Source organism: Lutra lutra, chromosome 4 (genome assembly GCF_902655055.1).
Source record: "Lutra lutra chromosome 4, mLutLut1.2, whole genome shotgun sequence".
NCBI lineage: Eukaryota > Metazoa > Chordata > Mammalia > Carnivora > Mustelidae > Lutra > Lutra lutra.
This window is the reverse complement of record NC_062281.1, coordinates 124,825,855-124,852,977: the sequence shown is the minus strand read 5'-3', so window position 1 is coordinate 124,852,977 and position 27,123 is coordinate 124,825,855. Positions and strand designations below refer to the sequence as shown.

General features: G+C 37.5%; 1 protein-coding gene across 4 annotated transcripts in view; it reads right to left on the bottom strand.

The window, feature by feature from the left end:
* COL24A1 (collagen type XXIV alpha 1 chain) overlaps positions 1-27,123 on the bottom strand; it is a 402,100-nt gene that overhangs the window by 265,476 nt on the left and 109,501 nt on the right. For all 4 annotated transcript variants that reach the window (XM_047727942.1, XM_047727945.1, XM_047727943.1 and 1 more), the window contains exons 14-20: positions 25,599-25,652; positions 22,623-22,667; positions 15,643-15,696; positions 15,520-15,564; positions 15,246-15,299; positions 14,922-14,975; positions 9,895-9,948 (exon numbers count right to left, since the gene is read on the bottom strand). In XM_047727942.1, the coding sequence (XP_047583898.1) occupies positions 9,895-9,948; positions 14,922-14,975; positions 15,246-15,299; positions 15,520-15,564; positions 15,643-15,696; positions 22,623-22,667; positions 25,599-25,652 (360 nt within the window). The remainder of the gene's footprint in view (positions 1-9,894; positions 9,949-14,921; positions 14,976-15,245; positions 15,300-15,519; positions 15,565-15,642; positions 15,697-22,622; positions 22,668-25,598; positions 25,653-27,123) is intronic.

The window sequence follows — 27,123 nt, the reverse complement described above, 5'->3', positions numbered from 1 at the left end:
CCACCCCCCAGCATCCCTCAGTTTGTTTTGTGAGTACACAACCCATTTATTCTTGATCTTTCTTGCTTTTTAGAGAAATGTGGATTTCCCCCCAGGAGTTACTTTAGGTCCAACACCTGAAGTTTTTAAAGTGGTTTGTTCTCATCCAGTTCTAAATATTTTCTAATTTCTATTGTGATTTTTTTTCCTTTTCTGTATGTTTTTACATTACCAAAGTTTATTTTACAGCTCTTATATTGTTAATTTAAAGCTTAATTGCACTGTAGTTAGGAAATGTATCCTTCTGCGGGTGAGTGTCCAGGTGTGATATTTTCAAAGCTTGTTGCATATACTCTCACTAAATGATTTCATCTGTTACAATTGTTTCATCTAATAGCTCTATGTGGATGATTACAAACGTTTATCTCTAGTCCTATTCTCTTCCGAGTTTCAGGTCTGTAGTTTTCTATACACTTACAGACTAATTTCTTGTACGTCCAACAGACACTGCAGTCCTAACAAATTCAAAACCAAAGCATTATACTCTACCCACCCCTCTGAGTATCTTCTTCCTTCTCCCTTTTTATTTTCTTTTTAGAATGGTGATCCCACATTCTACCTAACTCTTCAAGCAAGAAACATTAAAATTGTCTCTTATTCCCATCTTACACAAACTAAATGAACTGGAGTGGTTCAAGTGCTGTGAATTATATATCCTAATAATTTCTTGAAGCTGTCCTTTCTTCTCAATTGTAACAGACCTTCATCATTTATAGCCTGCCCTTGCATTATCCTCTTAAATAGTGTTCAGTTAGCTTTGTCACCTCTCCCTCTCTCCTTCTCTTTTACCATTTCACTCTTGCTACCACACATGTGTTGAAAACACAAGTCTGATCATTTCATTCCCTTGCTTAAAAATCTTAGATCACTGCCTAAATAAAGTCTCAATTTAACACAACATACAAAACTCCTTATCTGAGAAAATTTATCTACTGTGCAAGTAGAAACTTTTCAGGCTTGACATAATATTAAACATACTATTGTAAATTCTTGGGCCTGCAACTCGATCGAAAGTCTAATGTTGAGAAGGACTCGGATACAAGTGTTGCCTCATATACAGCTGCCTACACATTATACTTTTATGATTAAAAAAACCCATAAGGATCTTTAGACTAGACCCGTTTTCCAAAACGAATTACACGAGTACAGCTTACATCTTTGGCCCAATGAAAACATTTAATGTAGGTAAGCAGAAGGAATGGGCACAGCCTGACAAGGCCGGAGCTCAGGACCTTGTACTAGCAGTGCAGAAATCAAACACAAGGAGACAATGCTTCGAAAGATGATTGCAAATCATAAAAGCTCAGAGGTAAGAGAGAAGAAAGAAACATCTTTGGAAGACCAAGTAATATTTTAAAACATGGCCCATGCATGCTTTAACCTGGCTTTAGGAAAAAGAAGAAAATGATCCCAACCATACAGATAATTAGGAGGTGACACCATCCTCCCTAGCAGGTATCCTATCTGTACTAAAGTTACAACAGAACAACCCATGTTCATGATAATAATCCTTAAAGACAATAAAAGGTAAATTAGGTTCTGTATCCTTAGTATGTGAAGACAGGTAAAAAGAATTCATTCCAGGAAGGTTTTCATGAAATAATATTAAAAGCATACAGGCCCACAGAAGATATAAACTTATATTAATGTGTTAATTACTATTTTAATTATCTGTTAATAATTGCTTAAATTACTCAAAACAATATCCTCCTTCCCAGAATGCTGACTTTGATACATTGCCATATTTTATCTCCTACTATGTCCTTATTAATAAAATTAGGTACAATGTTGTTTTTTAGATTTTTGAACTACCAATATCCAATGTGTTTTTATTTTATTTTTTAAAAAGATTTTATTTATTTATTTGACAGAAAGAGCTCACAAGTAGATGGAGAGGCAGGCAGAGAGAGAGAGGAGGAAGCAGGCTCCCTGCTGAGCAGAGAGCCCGATGCGGGACTCGATCCCAGGACCCTGAGATCATGACCTGAGCCAAAGGCAGCAGCTTAACCCACTGAGCCACCCAGGCGCCCCCCAATGTGTTTTTAAATGAGACAATAAGAAAGAATAGGTATTTGCTGAAGAAATCAGGGAATCCTGAAAGAGAGATGAAGCGTAAGAAGCAGATTGTATGGTTTACAAGAGAAGGAGAAAGCATCAGTACAGTGCTATTTCTAGGAATTCTGCCTGCTGCTTTGACACTGTTTATTGTTCTGATTTATTTATTCTGAAACCAAATTCATTTTCTCAACTTTACTGCTGTACCTATGATTCTAAATTAGATGTGTATGTATATTTACATGTGTATGTACATATATTTTTTGGCTTATATTTCTGAACTAGAGTGAGCTTCAGAAGTTTTATTTCCATGTGGTACATATCTTTGACTCAGAAAATTATTTTTTAAAAACTCAAATCTTTCACATTAGAAGCTTGCGTTCTATGTGAACTTGCAGGAAAAAAAAGAAATTCTCTATCAGGTACTCAGCCAAAGTCAAATTTCAAAGAATAAACAAGCAAATTTGACATATATACTATAGACCTAATTGTATTTATTCTAGAATATGAGATCCAAATGATATATGCATACAGCAAACATTGGAAGCATTTTGTATTAAAAATTCAGTGGAGTTTATCCTGAAATTTGATTTCATGCCCCAAGTATGTGTTATTAAGAGTTGTGCCAGGATGAGGAGTCAAGATGGCGGAGAAGTAGCAGGCTGAGACTACTTCGGGTAGCGGGAGATCAGCTAAATAGCTTACCTAAAGATTGCAAACACCTACAAATCCAACGGGAGATTGAAGAGAAGAAGAACAGCAATTCTAGAAACAGAAAATCAACCACTATCTGAAAGGTAGGACTGGCGGAAAAGTGAATCCAAAGCGACGGGAAGATAGACCGCGGGGGGAGGGGCCGGCGAGCGGCGGAGCAACGGAGCAAAATCAGGACTTTTAAAAGTCTGTTCCGCTGAGGGACATCGCTCCAGAGGCTTCACCGGGGTGAAGCCAAAGCGGGGTCAGCACGGCCTCAGGTCCCGCAGGGTCGCAGAAGGATCGGGGGTGTCTGAGTGTCGCAGAGCTTACAGGTATTAGAACAGGGAAGCTGGCTACAGAGACAAAGCCGAGGAGTGACTCTCAGCTCGGGGTTGCCTTGAACCGGTCGCAGGCTCAGTCAGCTCGGAGCGCGGCCAGAGGCCAGGGTGACGGGAGTCATTGGGCGCTGTTCTCTGAGGGCGCACTGAGGAGTGGGGCCCTGGGCTCTCAGCTCCTCCAGGCCGGAGACCGGGAGGCCGCCATCTTCATTCCTGTCCTCCGGAACTCTATGGAAAGCGCTCAGGGAACAAAAGCTCCCGAAAGCAAACCCGAGCGGATTACTCAGCGCGGCCCCTGTTAAGGGCGGTGCAACTCCGCCTGGGGCAAAGACGCTTGAGAATCACTACAACAGGCCCCTCCCCCAGAAGATCAACGGGAAACCCAGCCAGGACCAAGTTCACCTACCGAGGAATGCAGTTTCAATACCAAGGAGAGCGGCGGAATTCCAGAGGAGAAGAAAGCAAAGCACGGAACTCATGGCTTTCTCCCCATGATTTTTTAGCCTTGCAGTTAATTTAACTTTTTTTTCTTTTTCAATTTTTTTTCTTTTTCTCTTCTTCTGCTAAATTTTTTTAACTTTTACCGTTTTCTTTTTTAATGTTTTTTAAATAGTTTATCTAATATATATATATTTTTTTCCTCTTTTTATATTTTTTCTTTATCGGCTTTCTTTTTTTAAATAGTTTCTTTTTTTTTTTTCTTTTTGAACCCTTTTTTATCCCCTTTCTCCCCCCTCACAATTTGGGATCTCTTCTGATTTGGCTAAAGCATATTTTCCTGGGGTTGTTGCCACCCTTTTAGTATTTTACTTGCTCCTTCATAAGCTCTTATCTGGACAAAATGACAAGGTGGAAAAATTGACAACAAAAAAAGGAACAAGAGGCAGTACCAAAGGCTAGGGACCTAATCAATACAGACATTGGTAATACGTCAGATATAGAGTTCAGAATGACGATTCTCAAGGTTCTAGCCGGGCTTGAAAAAGGCATGGAAGATATTAGAGAAATCCTCTCGGGAGATATAAAAGCCCTTTCTGGAGAAATAAAAGAACTAAAATCTAACCAAGTTGAAATCAAAAAAGCTATTGATGAGGTGCAATCAAAAATGGAGGCTCTCACTGCTAGGATAAATGAGGCAGAAGAAAGAATTAGCGATATAGAAGACCAAATGAGAGAGAATAAAGAAGCTGAGCAAAAGAGGGACAAACAGCTATGGGAAAACAAGGGGAGAATTCGAGAGATAAGTGACACCATAAGACAAAACAACATTAGAATAATTGGGATTCCAGAAGAAGAAGAAAGAGAGAGGGGAGCAGAAGGTATATTGGAGAGAATTATTGGAGAGAATTTCCCCAATATGGCAAAGGGAACAAGCATCAAAATCCAGGAGGTTCAGAGAACCCCCTCAAAATCAATAAGAATAGGTCCACACCCCGTCACCTAATAGTAAAATTTACAAGTCTTAGTGACAAAGAGAAAATCCTGAAAGCAGCCCGGGAAAAGAAGTCTGTAACGTACAATGGTAAAAATATTAGATTGGCAGCAGACTTATCCACAGAGACCTGGCAGGCCAGAAAGAGCTGGCATGATATATTCAGAGCACTAAACGAGAAAAACATGCAGCCAAGAATACTATAACCAGCTAGGCTATCATTGAAAATAGAAGGAGAGATTAAAAGCTTCCAGGACAAACAAAAACTGAAAGAATTTGCAAATACCAAACCAGCTCTACAGGAAATATTGAAAGCGGTCCTCTAAGCAAAGAGAGACCCTAAAAGTAGTAGATCAGAAAGAAAAAGAGACAATATACAATAACAGTCACCTTACAGGCAATACAATGGAACTAAATTCATATCTCTCAATACTTACCCTGAATGTTAATGGGCTAAATGCCCCAATCAAAAGACACAGGGTATCAGAATGGATCAAAAAACAAAACCCATCTATATGTTGCCTACAAGAAACTCATTTTAAACCCGAAGACACCTCCAGGTTTAAAGTGAGGGGGTGGAAAAGAATTTACCATGCTAATGGACATCAGAAGAAAGCAGGAGTGGCAATCCTTATATCAGATCAATTAGATTTTAAGCCAAAGACTATAATAAGAGATGAGGAAGGACACTATATCATACTCAAAGGAACTGTCCAACAAGAAGATCTAACAATTTTAAATATCTATGCCCCTAACGTGGGAGCAGCCAACTATATAAACCAATTAATAACAAAATCAAAGAAACACATAGACAAGAATACAATAATAGTAGGGGATTTTAACACTCCCCTCACTGAAATGGACAGATCATCCAAGCAAAAGATCAACAAGGAAATCAAGGCCTTAAATGGCACACTGGACCAGATGGACATCACAGATATATTCAGAACATTTCATCCCAAAGCAACAGAATACACATTCTTCTCTAGTGCACATGGAACATTCTCCAGAATAGATCACATTCTTGGTCCTAAATCAGGTCTCAACCGGTATCAAAAGATTGGGATCATTCCCTGCATATTTTCAGACCACAATGCTCTAAAGCTAGAACTCAATCACAAGAGGAAATTTGGAAAGAACCCAAATACATGGAGACTAAACAGCATCCTTCTAAAGAATGAATGGGTCAACCAGGAAATTAAAGAAGAATTGAAAAAATTTATGGAAACAAATGATAATGAAAACACAACGGTTCAGAATCTGTGGGACACAACAAAGGCAGTCCTGAGAGGAAAATATATAGCGGTACAAGCCTATCTCAAGAAACAAGAAAGGTCTCAGGTACACAACCTAACCCTACACCTAAAGGAGCTGGAGAAAGAACAAGAAAGAAACCTTAAACCCAGCAGGAGAAGAGAAATCATAAAAATCAGAGCAGAAATCAATGAAATAGAAACCAAAAAAACAACAGAACAAATCAACGAAACTAGGAGCTGGTTCTTTGAAAGAATTAATAAGATTGATAAACCCCTGGCCAGACTTATCAAAAAGAAAAGAGAAAGGACCCAAATAAATAAAATCATGAATGAAAGAGGAGAGATCACAATGAACACCAAAGAAATACAGACAATTATAAGAACATACTATGAGCAACTCTATGCCAACAAATTTGACAATCTGGAAGAAATGGATGCATTCCTAGAGACATATAAACTACCACAACTGAACCAGGAAGAAATAGGAAGCCTGAACAGACTCATAACCAGTAAGGAGATTGAAACAGTCATCAAAAATCTCCAAATAAACAAAAGCCCAGGGCCAGATGGCTTCCCGGGGGAATTCTACCAAACATTTAAAGAAGAACTAATTCCTATTCTCCTGAAACTGTTCCAAAAAATAGAAATGGAGGGAAAACTTCCAAACTCATTTTATGAGGCCAGCATCACCTTGATCCCAAAACCAGACAAGGATCCCAACAAAAAAGAGAACTACAGACCAATATCCTTGATGAACACAGATGCAAAAATTCTCGCCAAAATACTAGCCAATAGGATCCAACAGTACATTAAAAGGATTATTCACCACGACCAAGTGGGATTTATTCCAGGGCTGCAAGGTTGGTTCAACATCCGCAAATCAATCAATGTGATACAACACATTAATAAAAGAAAGAACAAGAACCATATGATACTCTCCATAGATGCTGAAAAAGCATTTGACAAAGTACAGCATACCTTCCTGATCAAAACTCTTCAAAGTGTAGGGATAGACGGCACATACCTCAATATTATCAAAGCCATCTATGAAAAACCCACCGCAAATATCATTCTCAATGGAGAAAAACTGAAAGCTTTTCCGCTAAGGTCAGGAACACGGCAGGGATGTCCGTTATCACCACTGCTATTCAACATAGTACTAGAAGTCCTAGCCACAGCAATCAGACAACAAAAGGAAATTAAAGGCATCCAAATCGGCAAAGAAGAAGTCAAACTATCACTCTTTGCAGATGATATGATACTATATGTGGAAAACCCAAAAGACTCCACTCCAAAACTGCTAGAACTTGTACAGGAATCCAGTAAAGTGTCAGGATATAAAATCAATGCACAGAAATCAGTTGCATTTCTCTACACCAACAACAAGACAGAAGAAAGAGAAATTAAGGAGTCCATCCCATTTACAATTGCACCCAAAACTATAAGATACCTAGGAATAAACCTAACCGAAGAGACTAAGAATCTATACTCAGAAAACTATAAAGTACTCATGAAAGAAATTGAGGAAGACACAAAGAAATGGAAAAATGTTCCATGCTCCTGGATTGGAAGAATAAATATTGTGAAAATGTCTATGCTACCTAAAGCAATCTACACATTTAATGCAATTCCTATCAAAGTACCATCCATTTTTTTCAAAGAAATGGAACAAATAATCCTAAAATTTACATGGAACCAGAAAAGACCTCGAATAGCCAAAGGAAAATTGAAAAAGAAAGCCAAAGTTGGTGGCATCACAATTCCGGACTTCAAGCTCTATTACAAAGCTGTCATCATCAAGGCAGCATGGTACTGGCACAAAAACAGACACATAGATCAATGGAACAGAACAGAGAGCCCAGAAATGGACCCTCAACTCTATGGTCAACTCATCTTCGACAAAGCAGGAAAGAATGTCCAATGGAACAAAGACAGCCTCTTCAATAAATGGTGTTGGGAAAATTGGACAGCCACATGCAGAAAAATGAAATTGGATCATTTCCTTACACCACACACGAAAATAGACTCAAAATGGATGAAGGATCTCAATGTGAGAAAGGAATCCATCCAAATCCTCGAGGAGAACACAGGCAGCAACCTCTTCGACCTCAGCCGCAGCAACATCTTCCTAGGAACATCACCAAAGGCAAGGGAAGCAAGGGCAAAAATGAACTATTGGGATTTTATCAAGATCAAAAACTTTTGCACAGCAAAGGAAACAGTTAACAAAACCAAAAGACAACTGACAGAATGGGAGAAGATATTTGCAAATGACATATCAGATAAAGGGCTAGTGTCCAAAATCTATAAAGAACTTAGCAAACTCAACACCCAAAGAACAAATAATCCAATCAAGAAATGGGCAGAGGACATGAACAGACATTTCTGCAAAGAAGACATCCAGATGGCCAACAGACACATGAAAAAGTGCTCCATATCACTCGGCATCAGGGAAATACAAATCAAAACCACCATGAGATATCACCTCACACCAGTCAGAATGGCTAAAATTAACAAGTCAGGAAATGACAGATGCTGGCGAGGATGCAGAGAAAGGGGAACCCTCCTACACTGTTGGTGGGAATGCAAGCTGGTGCAACCACTCTGGAAAACAGCATGGAGGTTCCTCAAAATGTTGAAAATAGAACTACCCTATGACCCTGCAATTGCACTGCTGGGTATTTACCCTAAAGATACAAACGTAGTGATCCGAAGGGGCACGTGCACCCGAATGTTTATAGCAGCAATGTCTACAATAGCCAAACTATGGAAAGAACCTAGATGTCCATCAACAGACGAATGGATAAAGAAGATGTGGTATATATACACAATGGAATACTATGCAGCCATCAAAAGAAATGAAATCTTGCCATTTGCGACGACGTGGATGGAACTAGAGGGTATCTTGCTTAGCGAAATAAGTCAATCGGAGAAAGACAACTATCATATGATCTCCCTGATATGAGGGAGAGGAGATGCAACATGGGGGGTTGAGGGGGTAGGAGAAGAGTAAATGAAACAAGATGGGATTGGGAGGGAGACAAACCATAAGTGACTCTTAATCTCACAAAACAAACTGAGGGTTGATGGGGGGAGGGGGTTGGGAGAGGGGGGTGGGGTTATGGATATTGGGGAGGGTGTGTGCTATGGTGAGTGCTGTGAAGTGTGTAAACCTGGCGATTCGCAGACCTGTACCCCTGGGGATAAAAATATATGTTTATAAAGCTGTAAAAAAAAAAAAAAGAAAAGAAAGGATGAATACCCAAGTTTTGTAGCAACATGGACGGGACTGGAAGAGATTATGCTGAGTGAAATAAGTCAAGCAGAGAGAGTCAATTATCATATGGTTTCACTTATTTGTGGAGCATAACAAATAGCATGGAGGACAAGGGGAGATGGAGAGGAGAAGGGAGTTGAGGGAAATTGGAAGGGGAGGTGAACCATGAGAGACTATGGACTCTGAAAAATGATCTGAGAATTTTGAAGGGGTGGGGGGTGGGAGGTTGGGGGCACCAGGTGGTGGGTATTGTAGAGGGCACGGATTGCATGGAGCACTGGGTGTGGTGCAAAAAGAATGAATACTGTTATGCTGAAAAAAAAAAAAAGAGTTGTGCCAGGGGCGCCTGGGTGGCTCAGTGGGTTGAAGCCTCTGCCTTTGGCTCAGGTCATGGTCTCAGGGTCCAGGGATCGAGCCCCACATCAGGCTCTTTGCTGGGCAGGGAGCCTGCTTCCCTTCCTCCCTCTCTGCCTGCCTCTCTGCCGACTTGTGATCTCTGTCTGTCAAATAAATAAATAAAATCTTTAAAAAAAAAAAAAAAAAAAGAGTTGTTCCGAACAAATTAAGTCAGCTGTGACCTAATCAGGACTACAATGTGGCTAATACATTTCTGTTGTCTTGGGATCACTGTCACATACCTTTTGATACAGGAGAAAAAAGATTTTAGTTCAAACTATTTACAAAGATGTGAACTTTAACAAGAATCTTTCTTAAGCCTGTTATATAAAAACATGTTTTACAATCAAGTTTAATTTTTATGACTTTTGTTTTAAATTTATTATTTTCCCACCAACATTTTACCTCTGGTCCTGGAGGTCCACATGGTCCTTGGCGTCCTGGGTCACCGATCTGGCCCTAAGATGGGGGTGGGGATCAAAGTAGAAGTATGAATCTGTTATATACAATTTAAAACAGACATATGGTAAGCAAACAGAACTCAATGTATTATGCCACATAAAATTTTAATGACTTTTCAGCAAACAACACTCAATATATTATGTCAAACAAAGTTGTAACAACCATTCAGAAAGACTTAATTTGGGGTAGCTGGGTGGCTCAGTGGGTTAAGCCTCTGCCTTTGGCTCAGGTCATGATCTCAGGGTTCTGGGATCGAGCCCCGCATTGGGCTCTCTGCTCAGCAGGGAGCCTGCTTCCTCCTCTCTCTCTGCCTGCCTCTCTGCCTACTTGTGATCTCTATCTGTCAAATAAATAAATAAAATCTTTTAAAAAAAAAAAAGACTTAATTTTTAACCATCATCACTGTGGAAAACTTATTTAAATAAAAGGTGTATGGATGTAATATATATTTACTTCTAAGTGCTGGAGATACAAACAAACTGAGTTAAGTGTTCAAATAAAAAAAAAAAATAGTGTGTGAATGTGTAGGTTATCCAGAGATAAGGAGCTCAACTTAACAAGGTAGGGGACTCTAGATAAGGACTTGGTTTCATAAACAACCAGAGTCCGGGACAGTCCCTAAAAATTCCTCTCTCCTTTGATACTACAAGGGCCTGATTTAGTAATTAAGAATCATCTGGATTTGGGGTGCCTGGGTGGCTCAGTGGGTTGGGCCGCTGCCTTCGGCTTAGGTCATGATCTCGGGGTCCTGGGATCGAGTCCCGCGTCGGGCTCTCTGCTCAGCGGGGAGCTTGCTTCCCTTCCTCTCTCTCTCTGCCTGCCTCTCTGCCTACTTGTGATCTCTCTCTGTCAAATAAAAAAAAAAAAAAAATCTTAAAAAAAAAAAAAAAAAAAGAATCATCTGGATTTAAATCCCTGCTGCTTAATCTCTCTTAGGCTCAGTTTTCTTAACAATAAAATAGGAATAAAAATGCTAACAGGTACTAACATTGTTACAGGGTAATTGAGGATTAAAAGAGACAATATATTGGGGCACCTGAGTGGCTCAGTGGGTTAAGCCTCTGCCTTCGGCCCTGGTCATGATCCCAGGATTGTGGGATCGAGCCCCATATCGGGCTCCCTGCTCAGTGGGAAGCCTGCTTCCTCCTCTCTCTCTGCCTGCATCTCTGCCTACTTGTGATCTGTCTGTCAAATAAATAAATAAAATCTTAAAAAAAAAAAAAAGAGACAATATATTTAAGGTGCTAGGTTTAGCACAGTGCCTGGCAATAAATGTTAACCAAATTTATAACCATTAACCTTTCCCTTTATATCCTCTGTCCTCTCCTGGGTGCCTATAATTCCTAGATTATTTAGATCATTATTATATTAAAAATTTGAGGATTTGTTGTCAATATTTCTGAAGCCGTCTTCTGACATCTGGATTAACCAGGCAAAGTCAGGGCTGGAGAGCAAGTTCAGAGGAGAGAAAAGTGGTTATAAAGCTTAAAACTAGAGATGAAAGGAGGCAGTAGTTTAATACCTTTGTTTTTACCAGAAAAGCTGCTGAATTCATTATTTCTGCCATATTAAATTTCTATGTGAGTTTCAAATTTGACCTAATAGTTCTCAGATTACATAAAATTACAAGAAATAATATGTGCTTATCCACATTTCAAGAAGTAAAGCACAGTTTTCCATAAGCACTAACGCCATTCTCATACAGCGCTTAAGTATCTGGATATAAAACAATGCACAATCAAATCTAGAGAAAAGTAATGAAGTATTACATAAAACTTGACTTAAATGCTCCTATATAAAGTCAAAATTCATCATAATCAGTACCTAGGGGAGCCTTGAATTATTAAAATGGCAAGTACCTCTCTTAGAGAGATAAAGATGGGGCTCTCACTGGAGACCTCTGGTGGCAAAAAACAAATGAGGCTAAATTCACAAGCTTTGAGGAAAAAAACAGCATCCTCTAGGCGTTTGTTTCTGGAAAAGTTAATTGACAACCAGATATCTATAAACACAAATTTTGAAAAATTTCATTCTTCAGAATAAATCTTCATTTTAAAAAACTTTAACTGGAAGTTTCCTTGAATGTCAAGTCTCCTTTAAAAAAACTCAGTTTTCAAGTAAGTTTTAGACAATGGAATAAGGATCGAGTAAACCTCTCTAATTGACAACTTCTAGTTAAAAATATGGAAAGGCATAATAATTGTCTTTGTTTTCTTTGTTTTAAGGAAATAATATTAATTAACAACTTCTGATTGGTAATGGTCTCTGGTTTTTAGATGCTTCCAGAGCCAAAGATTCCCTAATTCCAAAATGTAGAAAGCCTTCCAAATCGGGACATTCTTTCTTTTACCTTATAGGTATTCTTTCATGTTACAATTTAGATTCATTTGGGGGTAAAAAAAATCATTAATGCCAGCATCTTAGAAAACAGAAAGCCAAAAGTAGGAGATATAAAATAAGAGAGACATCTTTATGACTTTGATATTCTTTTCATGATAATAAACAAATGATTTAGAGAGGCACTAACTTGTATAATTTCTTTTTAATATAACAGATTCAGTGCAAGCAATTTTTCATTAAACAGGTGTCTCCTTCCAAAACTAGGGAAGGTTTCTTGGTCAAACCTCTATAATTTTTTTCTATTAGTAAGATACAAACAAGTGAGGGACTACAGACTCTTCACAAATACTAATTCATATATCTCTATCCTGTCTACAGTCTGATGTATATATTTTCCAAAGATTTGACAAAACAAACAAAAGATGGTAAACTATTTCCTACCAAAGTAATCCCTGCTGACATTAAAAATGTGTTTGTTATTAGAAAAACAAAGAAAGGTACAAAATGAGCAAGTAAAAGCCTCACTCTTATCATCTTAATGCTCCCTGCATCACAGCCCTAAAAAAAAAATATTAGAGTTGGTTCTGGTGATTTATTTCAAGAAAAAAAAAGAATATTAAGGGTTTTAAGACAATGTGTTAAAGGCGAAACAGGCTCTCTACCTTTTCTTTAGCTTAGACTAGAGAATTACTGGTAAACATTGTCACTGAGAGAGAAAACCAAAGAGTCACAGATTTACAAGGAACTTTAAATATGATGTAGTGAGACTCTCAGTTTAAACAAGTAACTGGATGTCACAGTGGTTAAATACTCAAGGTCATAGCAAGTCAGTGTCAGGGCTGGGACTAAAATCTAATCCTGCTTCTCAGAGAAGTATATCCCCTCTGCCCCACAATAAACATGTTATCAATACAAACTGTATCAAAAAGTAAGGGAGACATTAAAAAGATTCACTTTGTATGAGCATGATATTTGACTTAAGTTTTATCCAGTAATTAATTGTAAAGCATTACAGAATAATATTGATATGATTTATCACTCAGTATTGGCCTTAGAAAATGTGTTGTACCTGCTCCTTTTATTATTATTGTTGAAAGTCAGAAAACCCTCACATTATGAACAATTAGGATGTAAGAAGTTTAGAGTCTTACTTTGCCAGCCACTGAAGATATTTTAAGTTCCTGTTATGTGATTAGACTCATCCTTGAAAAACAGAAGCTTTTTGTTAGCTTCATGACCTATTTTCATGCCTTTTATTTATACAGTTTGGAATTTCTGAGATTCAACTGCAGAGCCCAAGTCTGGGTACATGACTGACCAGGTTTACTCCAAGTCCAGGGCAAAAAACTAGTTAAGAGCAAAGCTCACCACCAGCATGTCACTTGACAAAAAGACACTGAAAATTTTCCTTTGGAATAAATACTTTCTGAGAGATGTATATGAAATGCCATCAATGTTAGAAGTTATACTGAATGAGGTATGAAAAGTGCTACGTCTTAATGCTGCTTCCTCTGACCAAAAGTATACACGCCTGAGATAGGAGGATAGAGTTAGAGGAAACACAATGATTTACTCAGGGAACAACTCTTTTTAAAATGTAGATTTTAATGTTATATTAATAAATTATAATTTCCATCTATTTTTCAATCTACAATTACCTGCACCTTCATAGAGTTGTAATCAATATTAGAAATCCCAGAGCAATCTTAAAATATTAAATCCTAAAACAGTATGGCACAGTGGCTGAGTATGTGAGCTCTGACATATGATTACCTAGATTTTCCCAGATGGCCAACAACTAATTATGGAAACATGGACAAATTATTTAACTCTTTGTCTCAGTTTCTCCAATCTGTAAAATAAGAACAATAATAGTACCAACTTCATATGATTTTTGTAAAGACTAAATTAGAAGTATAGACTTAGAATAGTGACTGGTACTTTGTAAACACTCAGTACATCTTAGCTTTAATAATTATCATGACTTTTAATGTAGAGAGACATACTTAACTCATGTTTTAACCATTATTTAAATGATTTTAATTACTCGGTAATATCAGTTTGAGTTAGGTTTCATGTTAACTACAATATAAGGTACTCTTTTTTTTTTTTTTTCAATTAACAGATGCCCAAAGGTTAAAAAAAGACAAAGAATTAGTATATTTGTGCCCACGGGGTGTGACATGCTATCTTTTCTTCACAATATTTCTTTAATGAAATATATTGGAATGAAAGATATTTGGAAAAAATAAAACATTATTTAAGGTGCTTTGTATTTTCGGTCTTAAATATCTATCGTTTACTTCATAATAGTATTATTATGAGTAACAATAGTTATGAATAATATTATTCATAACAGATCAAACAAAATCTTTAGGGCCCACAGAAGTTTGGTTTTGGCCTGGGATGAGGGGGAGGGCAGGAAGAACAAGGTCCAATACTCTACAGAATGTGAGCTGAAAAGCTGAAAACTTGAAGGATTAGCTGTACCCTCAAACTGAGGAGAAAAAAATGCCAGATTGGTAACCCTAGCTCCTACTTACATTCCACTAATACCAACAAGTGTCAAGACTCATGCCATGATATACACTTTGTTAATGGGAAAAAGCAAAGGAAAAGTTCAAACCTACTGAAGGTCCTGGCTTTCCTCTCATCCCTGGGGGTCCTGGAACACCAACAGCACCCTACAGAACAGAATAATAGAAGATGAAAGTTATTATACCACAAGAGACAGCTATGCCTCTGTATACAAACTGCTTAAAAAATTCATGGAGTGAATCCAAAAACTGAGAAAACCATTTCGAACAAAACGTGTAAAACCACATTGACACCGCATCCTAACTAAGTACATGGTTAAAATAATAATTACTCCTTTTTTTCTTTTTAAGAATTTATACTTTTTCACTGAAGTTTTCATATTTATATAAACTTAATGGTAAAAAAAAAAGAGTTACCTTGTCTCCAGGATACCCTAATTCTCCTGGCTCCCCTGTAATGCCTTGTTCACCCTAGAGGGCACATTTAATACAAAGACACTTAAGCAACACAAACATGACAATATTATAAGACAGTAAATATTTATTATAGAAGAATAATTTCTATTTTTCCTACTTCTGATAAAAATTGTTAGGTTCCATATATAAAAACAAGATATTTTATAAGTATTGACTAACAAGAAAAAAATATGATAAGAAATTATCTCTATGATAATGCAAATATTTAAATCACCTTATCACCTTTGATTCCAGGTAGGCCCTTATTCCCGGAAAGACCCTAAAAAAAAAAAAGTGATATTTTGTGGCATCATAGAGAAATTAAAGGAAAATATCCATTATGCAAATAGAGACATACCATTGGGCCAGGATTTCCAGAAGGTCCAACTGGTCCAATAGGGCCAATACTGCCCTGAAAAGCAATTAGACAGAAAGGCATCATTAAGCATCCACTAGGATTAGAAAGAGAATATGGTAAAATTAATTAATTAACCCAGAACAGTTCATCTCACTCAGCTCCCACATGCGTCTTGTTCTTCCACAACTTCTTCTCTCCACGTTTAGAAATCATACCAATGTTTGAAACTTTAGCGAGGTCATCCTACTCCCTAAAGCCTATTCATACCCGTGTAGTCCATAAGGATCCTCCCTTTCCTCTAGTCTGTATGATGCTTAACTCTCCTTGACATTCATCTTGAAATACTTCTCTAACTAGATAATATCTTGAAGAGCAGGGAAATATTTTAGTGCCACATTCCCAGGAGGTAGTTAATAAATACTTCATTTGATCATCTTCTATTTTAACTCCATCCATTTATTCAGGAATTATTCATTGGGCACTTACTATGTTCCAGGCATTTCAGTGATTTTATTTCACGATCTGAAATTTGCAGAATGATAAAGTTTACCATAATTTCAGGGATAAACTGAGAACTGAACAAAAGACTCTACTCTTCTGGGCTTCTGTCATTCATTCATCATTTAACATTTGTTGAACATAACATCGACGTAGACACTGTAGTTGTGTGGAGGAAATAAAGATGAAAAAGACACAGTCACCAACATTGAGGTTCTCAGTTTAAAGCTCCAACGCAAGATTCCTCAAAAATATAACAAACTATCATCTCCTGTAAGCAAGTGATTTAAAAAAACTCCTCAAATATAAAATAGAAGACAAAGGACAGGGGCTCCTGGGTGGCTCAGTGGCTTAAAGCCTCTGCCTTCAGCTCAGGTCATGATCCCACGGTCCTGGGATCGAGCCCCGCATCGGGATCTCTGCTCAGTGGGGAACCTGCTTCCTCCTCTCTCTCTGCCTGCCTCTCTGCCTACTTGTGATCTCTGCCTCTCAAATAAATAAATAAAATCTTAAAAAAAAAAAAAAGAAGAAGAAGACAAAGGCCAAGAGCCAATAAGGGTATTTCAAAGTAAAATTTGGAAAAAAAAAAAAAAGGTTTGGGGATCACTTATAATTTTTGTGTCGATGACACGTTCATTTTCCTTCCTTCTCTTGCTACCTCTCTGTGCCTAGCTTCTGTTATCATCCTTCATCTTCACAGAACAAATTGCCTTACACCTCCCTTTTATGGTTTTCAAACATTAAGGAAATTCTAAATGTGTATTTGTGGCAATGCTAGAAATGTTGCCCCTTTTACCAAATTTCTTAGGAAAGCATCCTAGGCCCTCACTGCTAGGTTTGCACCAACCCTTCCCGTCTTGACTACTTCCATTTGTCGCTACTCCTCCTTTATTTCTACCTTGTCCAAATCCCACATTCTAGCCACAGTGGACGGTTTTCCATTCTCTGAACATGGTCTCTCTTTATTACATGCTCCAAGCCTTTGAAGATATAGTTAGCAATACTGAAATGGCTTTCTGCTGCACTAGTGAGTATACTGTACCATACTTTTCTCCTTGTGTTCCTAGTCTGCACATTCTGTGAACGTAGAAGCATGTTTATTGATTTTTACTTCCCAGACCCAACATAGTACTTTGCACATAATAGTTTTGAACTAAAGTATGGAATGAACACTGAAGGACCTGTCAGAATAGCCAAACCCAAAAAGACAAGAAATGACAAGCGCTGGTGGGGATGTGGAGAAAAAGAAACCCTTGTTCCACCTTGGTGGAAATGCAAATTGGTGGAGGCACTGTGGAAACCAATATGGACATTCTTCAGAAAATTTCATATGACCCAGTAATTCCACTACTGGCATTTACCCAAAGAAAAGAAAAACACTAATTCAAAAAGATACATGGATCCTGTGTTTACTGCAGTATTTCTTACAAAAGCCAAGATATGGAAGCAACTCGAATGTCCACCCATAGACAAATAGATGAAGAAGATGTGGTGTACACACACACACACACACACACACAGGAATATTACTCAGCCATAAAAAAGACTGATATCTTGCCACTTGTAACAACATGGATGGACATAGAGGTGAAAATGTTAAGTAAAATAAAGAGAGAAAGACAAACCGTAAGATTTCACTCATATGTGCAATTTAAAAAACAAAATAAATGAACAAAAAAAAAGACAAACAAAAAGAGAACTGGTGGTTGCTAAAGTGAGATGGCTGAAATAGAAAAACAGAATTAAGAGTGGACTTACTGTAATGAACGCTGATTAATGTACAGAGTTACTGAATGGTTATACGGTATACTTGTAACTAATATAACACCATATGTTAAATACACTTTAGTAAAAAACAATTTTTTTAACAGTGATTTCAAGAGCTCCATCTCCCAACATAACAGAGCATTGCTAACAGACTGCATTCATATTACACAAATTTCAGAATGGAAAATATGACATCTTTTGCATGAGTCCTAAAGTCTGTGAAATATAATGGAGATAAATTATTTCCAACATGTTTAATCCTGAAATATATGAGAAAGGGAAAGAGTAATACTTTCCAACTTAATAGACAGATATACAATATTCATATGTCACTGACAAATTCTGTCAGTAGGAAACAACTGTTCTTATAATTACAGTGGCTGGTTTATTCAAAGTTCCTGGCTTTAAAAATAAGGAGAGTTTTAAAAAATACAAAAAACGTTTCTGTTTGGAAATTATGCAGCAATAATCTATGAAGTATGGGGGGAAATCTTATAAACAAATAAACAAACATTTCTTTGTCATCCTGTTGGTTTTTCCTATGGGCAATAACATTAACTGCATTTCAGTAAACATATCACTGTGCATAGACTAATATTTTCAGATGAATGTACTTTGTATGCACAATCTACTGTTTTACTTTTTAGTGACTCTAAAAAAATTATCACAAAATAGTAAGTGTTGAGAAATATTAAAGATATAAAAAATTATAGTAAAGATAAAAAAGATTTAGTATTATAGGGAACTAAAAAGTAAAATAATACGGGTATAGAAAGCTCCAAGAAATAGCAAACATTTTGTGGTATGTTACAAATGGTATGGAAAATCCTAGTCCTGAAAAACTAGCTTTCTCAAAGCAACCCGCAATAGGCTAAGAGCAGTTTTTAGTTCCACAAGGATAACCTGAAAGCCTTCAGCACTCTCTGCTTACCATACTCCTCTTCCATGAGAAGACAGAGCAGACAGGAGAAATACTTCCATGCATGGCAGCTTAGCTGAGGGTGTCTGGGATACAGCACCAAAGGCAGAAAAGCCTCCCACACATCCAGAAATAATAAAGAACTCTCGAGTCAAAATGAGTTAAAGAAACAGAGACCCAAGAATAGGTTCTTCATATAAAATGAGCAGCCGCTAGCCAATTAGAGCTCATGAGTGAGCACACTGTAGAGAAGACTTGGGGCTCCTCTTCAGGCTTTGCAACCGCACCCACCCACCCTCACAGGTGATAATCACTATCACTAATTAAGAAAGCAAATGACAATCAGCTGCAAGGAAAAAAATCATTTAGAGGAAGCTATGTCATCTCTTCTCAGAAACTATGCTTCCTATAAGGGAACAAGCAGATGTGTACTTGCTGATAAACTGGGCAAGCAGACAAAGTGTTAGCTATGAAATATAAAGGTTCTATATAAACCTTTTCCCAGTTATCTTCAAATCTTCCCCTCCTTCCATTCCACTCCCATCCCCCACACTTCCTAGGCTACAGTCCCACTACTCCTCTTTCCATTGCCCAAACCACACTTTTTTTTTTTTTTTTTTTACCTCTTCTGTGCACTTAGAGAGGCATTCTTCTGCCTCAAGAGTCCTTTTCCTGACTACTCCACTCCATTCATGTATAATCTTCAAGATATGGTTAAAACACATCTCTTTTATGAAGCCTCCTCTCTCAGGATGACATAAATTGCTCTTTTCTCAGTGGTTTTTAGTCCATGAGAACAGTGATCACATCATATGATATATTGATTTTTCCTTCTATGCCCTGGATTATAATGTTGCCCAAAACAGAAATCTTGTTTGTATTTTTAGGCCTAGCTCTAGTTCAGCATTTGATACACAGTAGGTGCTCACATTGTTTTGATTTAAAAATTTAGTAAATGTAAAATGGAGGTTGAAATACCTGTTCTATCAATTTGAGGAACAAATGAGATAGGAGTGTGAAAGTACTTTGGATAGTATAAAGTACTATCTGTATCAATGTAGAGATGAGGATTACAAAGATGACTGTTAGTATCATTTGGCATTTTCTTCTCTCTTTAGAATCTCTTCTTTCTTTTTAGAATCTCTTCCCAGCAACCAAAGGGTATATTGAGATAGAGAAAGGACAACAAACAACAACAACAAAAACCCAGTTATTTTTGCCAGCACTATTATGTGTTGGAACTGCGCAAAGTCCTGGAGTAGAAAATGAGTAAGGGTTAACTATTAGAGAAATACAGGTAAAGTATTTCAGGTAGACAAACAAGTGAAAGTGCAAAGGCCTTTTGGTAGGAGGTTGCATGACATCTGAGAACAGTTTGCTAGTGCACAAAGTATGTCTCAAGATGCCCATGACAACCACAACAGTCTAGACATGCTAAGTCTTTTGGTCTTAAACTTGAGCATAATGGCAGAAGCTGCTGAGTTAACCAACTGATAGGTGAAATGAAGAACACATAAAGACTGAACTCCCTTCTCCAGCTTCCTTTCCTCCCCATTGGTAAAACCATGGACTACCACCTACAGTTTAATCCTACTCTAAGTTCTGAGCAAAAAAAAAAAAAAAAAATGGTCCTTTGGCTTCCATCTTCACACAGAGCTTCTTGTGAAGCCTAAAGAAATCTCATGAGTTAAATGGCACACATTATAAGGTAATATGAGTTTTAAGGAGGTGGTATAGCACACAGGTAGAATTATGGCCTCTGGTTTGATTGCCTGCTTCAAATTTGGGCCTAATACTCATAAAGTGAGTGGTCTTGGCTTGTTCTGAGAATTAAATGACCTAGCACTGACTAGCACATGGAAAATGCTAAATAAAAGTGAGCTGTTTTGGGGTGTCTGGGTGGCTCAGTAGGTTAAGCATCTGACTCTTAGTTTGGGCTCAGGTCATGATCTTAGGGTTCTGAGATCAAGCCCCACATTGAGCCTAGCAGCTCAGCAGGGAGTCTGCTTGAGCTTCTCTTCCTCTGTCCCTTCCCCATGCTCTCTCTCTCTCTCTCCCTAAAAAATAAGTAAATCTTTTTTTTAAGTGAGTTGTTATTGCTCATTTTATTATTAGTATACTACTATTATCACGTAAAAGAAAAGTTAAATGTGTAAGACTCACTCAGGTGCTCTGACTCTTAATTCTATACTCTTGCCAGCCCCAAATGGCAAGTTAAAACTTGTTATACTGATTTTAACCATAGTTCCAATAATTGAACTCCTGATGTATTCTGTTGGTCAAGTTGTCACCTTCTGCCTTGGGGCGGTTAAGGTGGGGGAAAAACATTAAATTTAGACTCAAAAGACCTGTGTTCAAGTTCAAGCTACAAATAATTGTGGCTGTAATTTATGACATAAAACTCTGGAGTCTTAATTACCTATTTCATATGTTAGAAGCAAGCTCTAAATTGATTTTTTTTAATTTTTTATTTATTTATTTGACAGAGAGAGATCTCAAGTAGGCAGAGAGGCAGGCAGAGAGAGAGGGGGAAGCAGGCTCCCTGCTGAGCAGAAAGCCCGATGCGGGGCTCGATCCCAGGACCCTGGGATCACGACCCGAGCCGAAAGCAGAGGCTTTAACCCACTGAGCCACCCAGGCGACCCTCTAAATTGATTTTTAAGGAAAATCTTACCTCTGCCCATGGTCACTTACCTATTTTTATACAGATATATATAGTTTCCTTCTAAGATTCTACTTTCATTAGGCTCCTTACATTTCATAAAAGTATGAATCTTGCCTTTAGTTCTGCTGTTAAAGCACATGGTTCTAAATTTATAGAAAATATCTGCAACTTACATCCCTGTCATGAACCATAAGCTTGACTGAGAGAAATATATTTATGGAGATATGGCAGAAGTAGCAGTCTGTTTGCTTCAAGGAACAGTCTAAAATTTATCAGGTAACTATGTAACTGGAGTACATTATTTTGGTCTCCACAGAATTGCTTTACTAAATTGTACTTTGCCTACACCAAAACTCCAGTGAAACTCAGAGTTAAATTCACTGAATAAAAATGATTTAGTGAGCAAATAATTCAGTCACTTATATTTTTAGTATAATAAATTAGGTATTAAAATGTTTAGCATCAGGGCACCTGGATACCTCAGTGAGCTTGGCATCTGCCTTCAGCTCAGGTCATGATCTCGAAGTCCTAGGATTGAGCCCCAGGTTGTCAGGCTCCCCGCTCAGTGGGGAGTGTGCTACTCCCTTCTTCCTCTCCCTCTGCCCTTCCCCACTGCTCAAGCACACTCTATTTCAAATAAATTTTTAAAAAATCTTTAAAAAATGTTTAGCAGCATTAATGAAGTGCAACTACTACTGATTGTTCAGGATGTTTCCCAACTATTTATTCAATTTTATTCAGAAATAAAATCTACAGTTACCATGTGCTATAATATGGTATGGTATGGTATTCAGACCTATCTGTATCTATCCAGGCCTGATGCTATGAAAGAAAATTCAAAGGAGAGAAGTGGCTGTTCTATGTCACACTTTTGAAGAAACAGAGTCCTAGGTATCTATTAATGAGACAGACATAAATAAATCTGTAGAAATTTGTCATTTTAGATTACCATAAAGTTTAATTTTTGATTCATATTCCTGGTCTAATTTGTATATCTGGTGGGAAAATACATTTGAGCAAGTCTGATATCCAACAATGACACTAAAGCATCTCATTTTTCTAAAGATTTTAAAATGCAGCTAACAAATATAAACACAATATTTTATAAGAATGATAATACTTGATACTCACTCTAAGCCCAGGAAATCCCGGAGGACCAATGCTACCTACAAGTCCCTATGTAAAAGAAAGTACAAGGGTGGTTAAATACAATTGCAAACTACTATGGGCATTTTCTAAAGACACAGACAAACATTTCTAGAAAAAAAATATGTCAAATTTTATCCCCATGCATCTTCCTAAGAAGCATAAATCTCTGGTGGTAGTGTAAGTTCTCCCAAAATGCCCTTGGCCCCATGCTTTTGGATGCCAGGATATAGACTGTTCTATGACTTTTATGTATCTAATAAAGGAAGTAAATCCTGTAAGTAGTCAGCATTATAGACATAACCAACCGGTCACGATCCCGGGGTTAGGATCGAGCCCGGCGTCTGGCTTCTTGCTTGCCAGGGAGCCTGCTTCACCCTCTCCCTCTGCCTGTCGCTCCCTCTGCTTGTGCTCTTTCTGTCAAATGAATAAGTGAAAGCTTAAAATAAATAAGTAAAAATAAAAGCTAAAGTTCTGGGGGGCATTTGGGGTGGTGCAGTCGGTTTAACAGCCGACTCTTGGTTTCGGCTCAGGACGTGGTCTCTGGGTCGTGAGATCAGGCCCCGAGTCAGGCTTCACGTTCAGCCTGACGTCTGCTTGAGATTCTGTCTCTCCCTCTGCCCCTCCTGCTCGTGCTCTGTCTCTCTCTCTCTCTAAAATAAAATAAATAAATCTTAAAAAAAAAAAAAAAAAAAAAAAAAAAAAAACCTAACCCCGGGATCGTGACCTGAGCCGAAGGCAGACGCCCAACCGGCTAGTCATATGAATTATGTAAAAAGATAAGTTGTCAGCATATAGAGTTTGAAGAGCATTTTCAGATGGTTTAAAACACTACCCACTCTTGAAGTATAATATTTAAATTCTTTAAACTTCAGTTTTTTTATTTAAAGAATAGAAACAATGACATTTGGGGGTGCCTGAGTGGCTCAGTCAGTTAAAGTATCCAACTTTTGGTCTCAACTCAGGTCCTGATCTCAGGGTCTTGAGTTCAAGCCCCATGATGGGCTCCACAGTAGGCATGAAGCCTACTTAAAAAAATAAAGGAATAATAACATTTGTTCTCACTATTATAAGATCACAATGAAAACTGTCATAATGTATAAAAGGTTTTGAAAAATTTCTCACAAATATAATAAATTACCAACACCATTAATTATGTATATAATAAATGAAATTTTAAATTATCAATATTAATTTTTCCAGTTGATTTGTGGTCTTGTGAACCCATCATTATAGTCTTTATGATAATTTCTAATTTAGTCCAAGGCAGTGTTAAATAGTGAAAAGTACCCCTCCCTTTTTTTGTATCTGAAGTTGTTTTGAAAATAAGGTACAGTAAAATATAGAGAGAATTATAAGCCAATAAACTATCCAGTTTATCCTTGTATTTTAAAGATATTAAAGCCTGAAAATGCTCTTCAAGAAGCATTACATTTAAATAAAGAGCAGATTTCAAAAAGAAATATCTTGGGGGCGCCTCGGTGGCTCAGTGGGTTAAAGCCTCTGCCTTCGGCCCAGGTCATGATCCCAGGGTCCTGGGATCCAGCCCCACATCGGGCTGTCTGCTTCGCAGGGAACCTGCTTCATCTTCTCTCTCTCTCTCTGCCTGCCTCTCTGCCTACTTGTGATCTCTGTCTGTCAAATAAATAAATAAAATCTTTAAAAAAAAAGAGAGAGAAAAAAGAAATATCTTAAATATGATAGAAGCCCAACCCTAACAAACTTCATGTATATTTAACTGACAAAAATTTAAATAAGATGGCTTCACAGTAGTTACACAAGTACATAAATGGTATTAAAAGAAAAAATAAATAATGCTTTCTTACCCTTGAAATGAAAAGCTCCGCAGAATCAAAGGCAAGAAAACTATGGTAAACATTCTATTTAAAACACCATTCAGGTTTTTAACAATTTATTTGGAATCAGTTCTATTCTTATCTGCCAAGACTTATAACAAATAAAACTTTGGCTAAATTAACTGAATAACTGATAAAGTCATAATTTAGAAAACTAAATAAAAAATAGATGATTTTCAAACACTTTAAGTATAAATGCGAGTATTTCACCTGTATCTAAGTATAAGAACTATTCCTAATTTAGGCTAAAAGGATTTAGTGATTAACTCTAATTTACCTTAAAATCTTATTAAAAGAATGTGTGCATGGAATAGATTGGAGGGATTTGATAGATGCTCTTTGAGAGGAAAAAAAAAATTGAAGATTTTTCTACCTAACGTCAAAAAAACCAACAATCTATCATCATTGTTTGATAATATAATTAAACTAATTATAGAATAGTAACTTTCTTTTTTTTTTTAATATTTTATTTATTTATTTGATAGAGATCACAAGTAGTCAGAGAGGCAGGCAGAGAGAGAGAGAGAGGAGGAAGCAGGCTTCCTGCTGAGCAGAGAGCCCGATGCGGGGCTCAATCCCAGGACCCTGAGACCATGACCTGAGCCGAAGGCAGAGGCCTTAACCCACTGAGCCACCCAGGCGCCCCTAGAATAGTAACTTTCTAAACTGCAAATAATAGCTGAATAATCCTAAAGGAGAAGATTTCTCTAGAAATCAATACCCAAAAGCCAGGTAGATCAATGACAGGCTTGAGACAAAAAGGGCAATCACTGCGAGCACAATATTTACATGAGGCTTGTTAGTACCTTCATGTACATGAAAGGCTCACCCCAAAAATATTCAAGTCAGTATCATGATCATGTACTTCTAATATTTTACTTAAGCAGGTACATTTAACATGGTCACAATGATTCGTTTTAATGATTCTCTCCCAAGAAAGAATATATTCATAACATTTTTGTCTTTACAAATAGGAATGTGCACAGAGGTATCAAAACTGTCTGGCCAACAGCACTTATTTGAATGTCACGAGGATGGCAAGTGCAGCTGCTGTGGTGTCTGAGTGATGTCAGATCACAAGGCTGGACCATAACAATATACTCACAGGACTGCCATCAGGGCCAGCAGGGCCTCTGTCTCCAAAGTCACCTGGAAAACCCTGGCCCAGGGAAAAATGAAGAAATGCTGTTAAAACCAAGAATTCATTTTTGTCCATTCATCTGTTGAAGGGCATCTCAGCTCTTTCCACAGTTTGGCTATTGTGGACATTGCTGCTATGAACATTGGGGTGCATGTGCCCCTTCTTTTCACTATACCTGTATCTTTGGAGTAAATACCCAGTAGTGCAGTTGCAGGGTCATAGGGTAGCTCTATTTTTAATGTCTTCAGGAACCTCTATACTGTTTTCCAGAGTGGCTGTACCAGCTTGCATTCCCACCATCAGTGTAAGAGGCTTCCCCTTTCTCCACATCCTCGCCAACACTTGTTCTTTCCTGTCTTGTTTATTTTTGCCATTCTAACTGGTGTTACAGTGGTATCTCATGGTTTTGATTTGTATTTCCCTGATGGCTAGTGATGTGTTACATATATACAATGGGATATTACTCAGCCATCAGAAAGGATGAATACCCACCATTTGCATATACATGGATGGAACTGGAGGGGATTATGCTAAGTGAAATAAGTCAAGCAGAGAAAGACAATTATCATATGATTTCACTGATATGTAGAATATAAGGAATAGTGTAGAGGACCACAGGGGAAGGGAGGGAAAACTGAATGGGAAGAAATCAGAGAGGGAGACAAACCATGAGACTCTGGACTCTGGGAAACACACTAACGGTTACAGAAGGGAGGTGTGGGGATGGGGTAACCGAGTGATGGGTATTGGGATGGGCGTGTGCTGTGATGGACACTGGGTGCAACTAATGAATGCTGAACACTACATCAAAAACTAGTGATTACTATGTGCTGGCTAACTGAACATAATGAAACATATTCATTTTTGCTGTGTTCTCTGATAAGGAATTTACTAATAGGAAATATTTATTTCCTAATCTCTAAATTATGATACAGCAAAAACTTGTATTTGTTTTGTGTAATACTTCATTGATTTTGTTTAGTACAATATTTCCATGTTTTACAAAAATTATTTTACATGCCATATAATATATACAGAAAGTGAAGCTGAAGAAAATATACATTTGTTTGGCACTATATAAAGAACCACTGAATGAGAGAAAACATAACAAAGATTTCTGCCTGACCAATCCATTAGTTATCTCCATGATTTCTTGCCATTCTTAGACCCACATCACAAAGAATGAAATGGCTAATACTATTTAAGTGTGTACTTAGCACACTTACCATGTGCTAATGGCTTTAAACACTTTATTATATACATACTACTTCATTTTATCTTCATAACAAGTTGAATCAATGAATATTAATACCCCCACTTTGCAGTTGAGAAAACTGAAGCACAGAGAGCTTAAGTCACTTGCACTCACTAGCCACACACAAGTGGGACTGAGATTTGAATGGAGGAAGTCTGAATGCAGAATTAATGTTCTTTCTCCTCTTCTACATTGAATATTTTAGCTAATCATTTCAAGATAAGATAAACATGT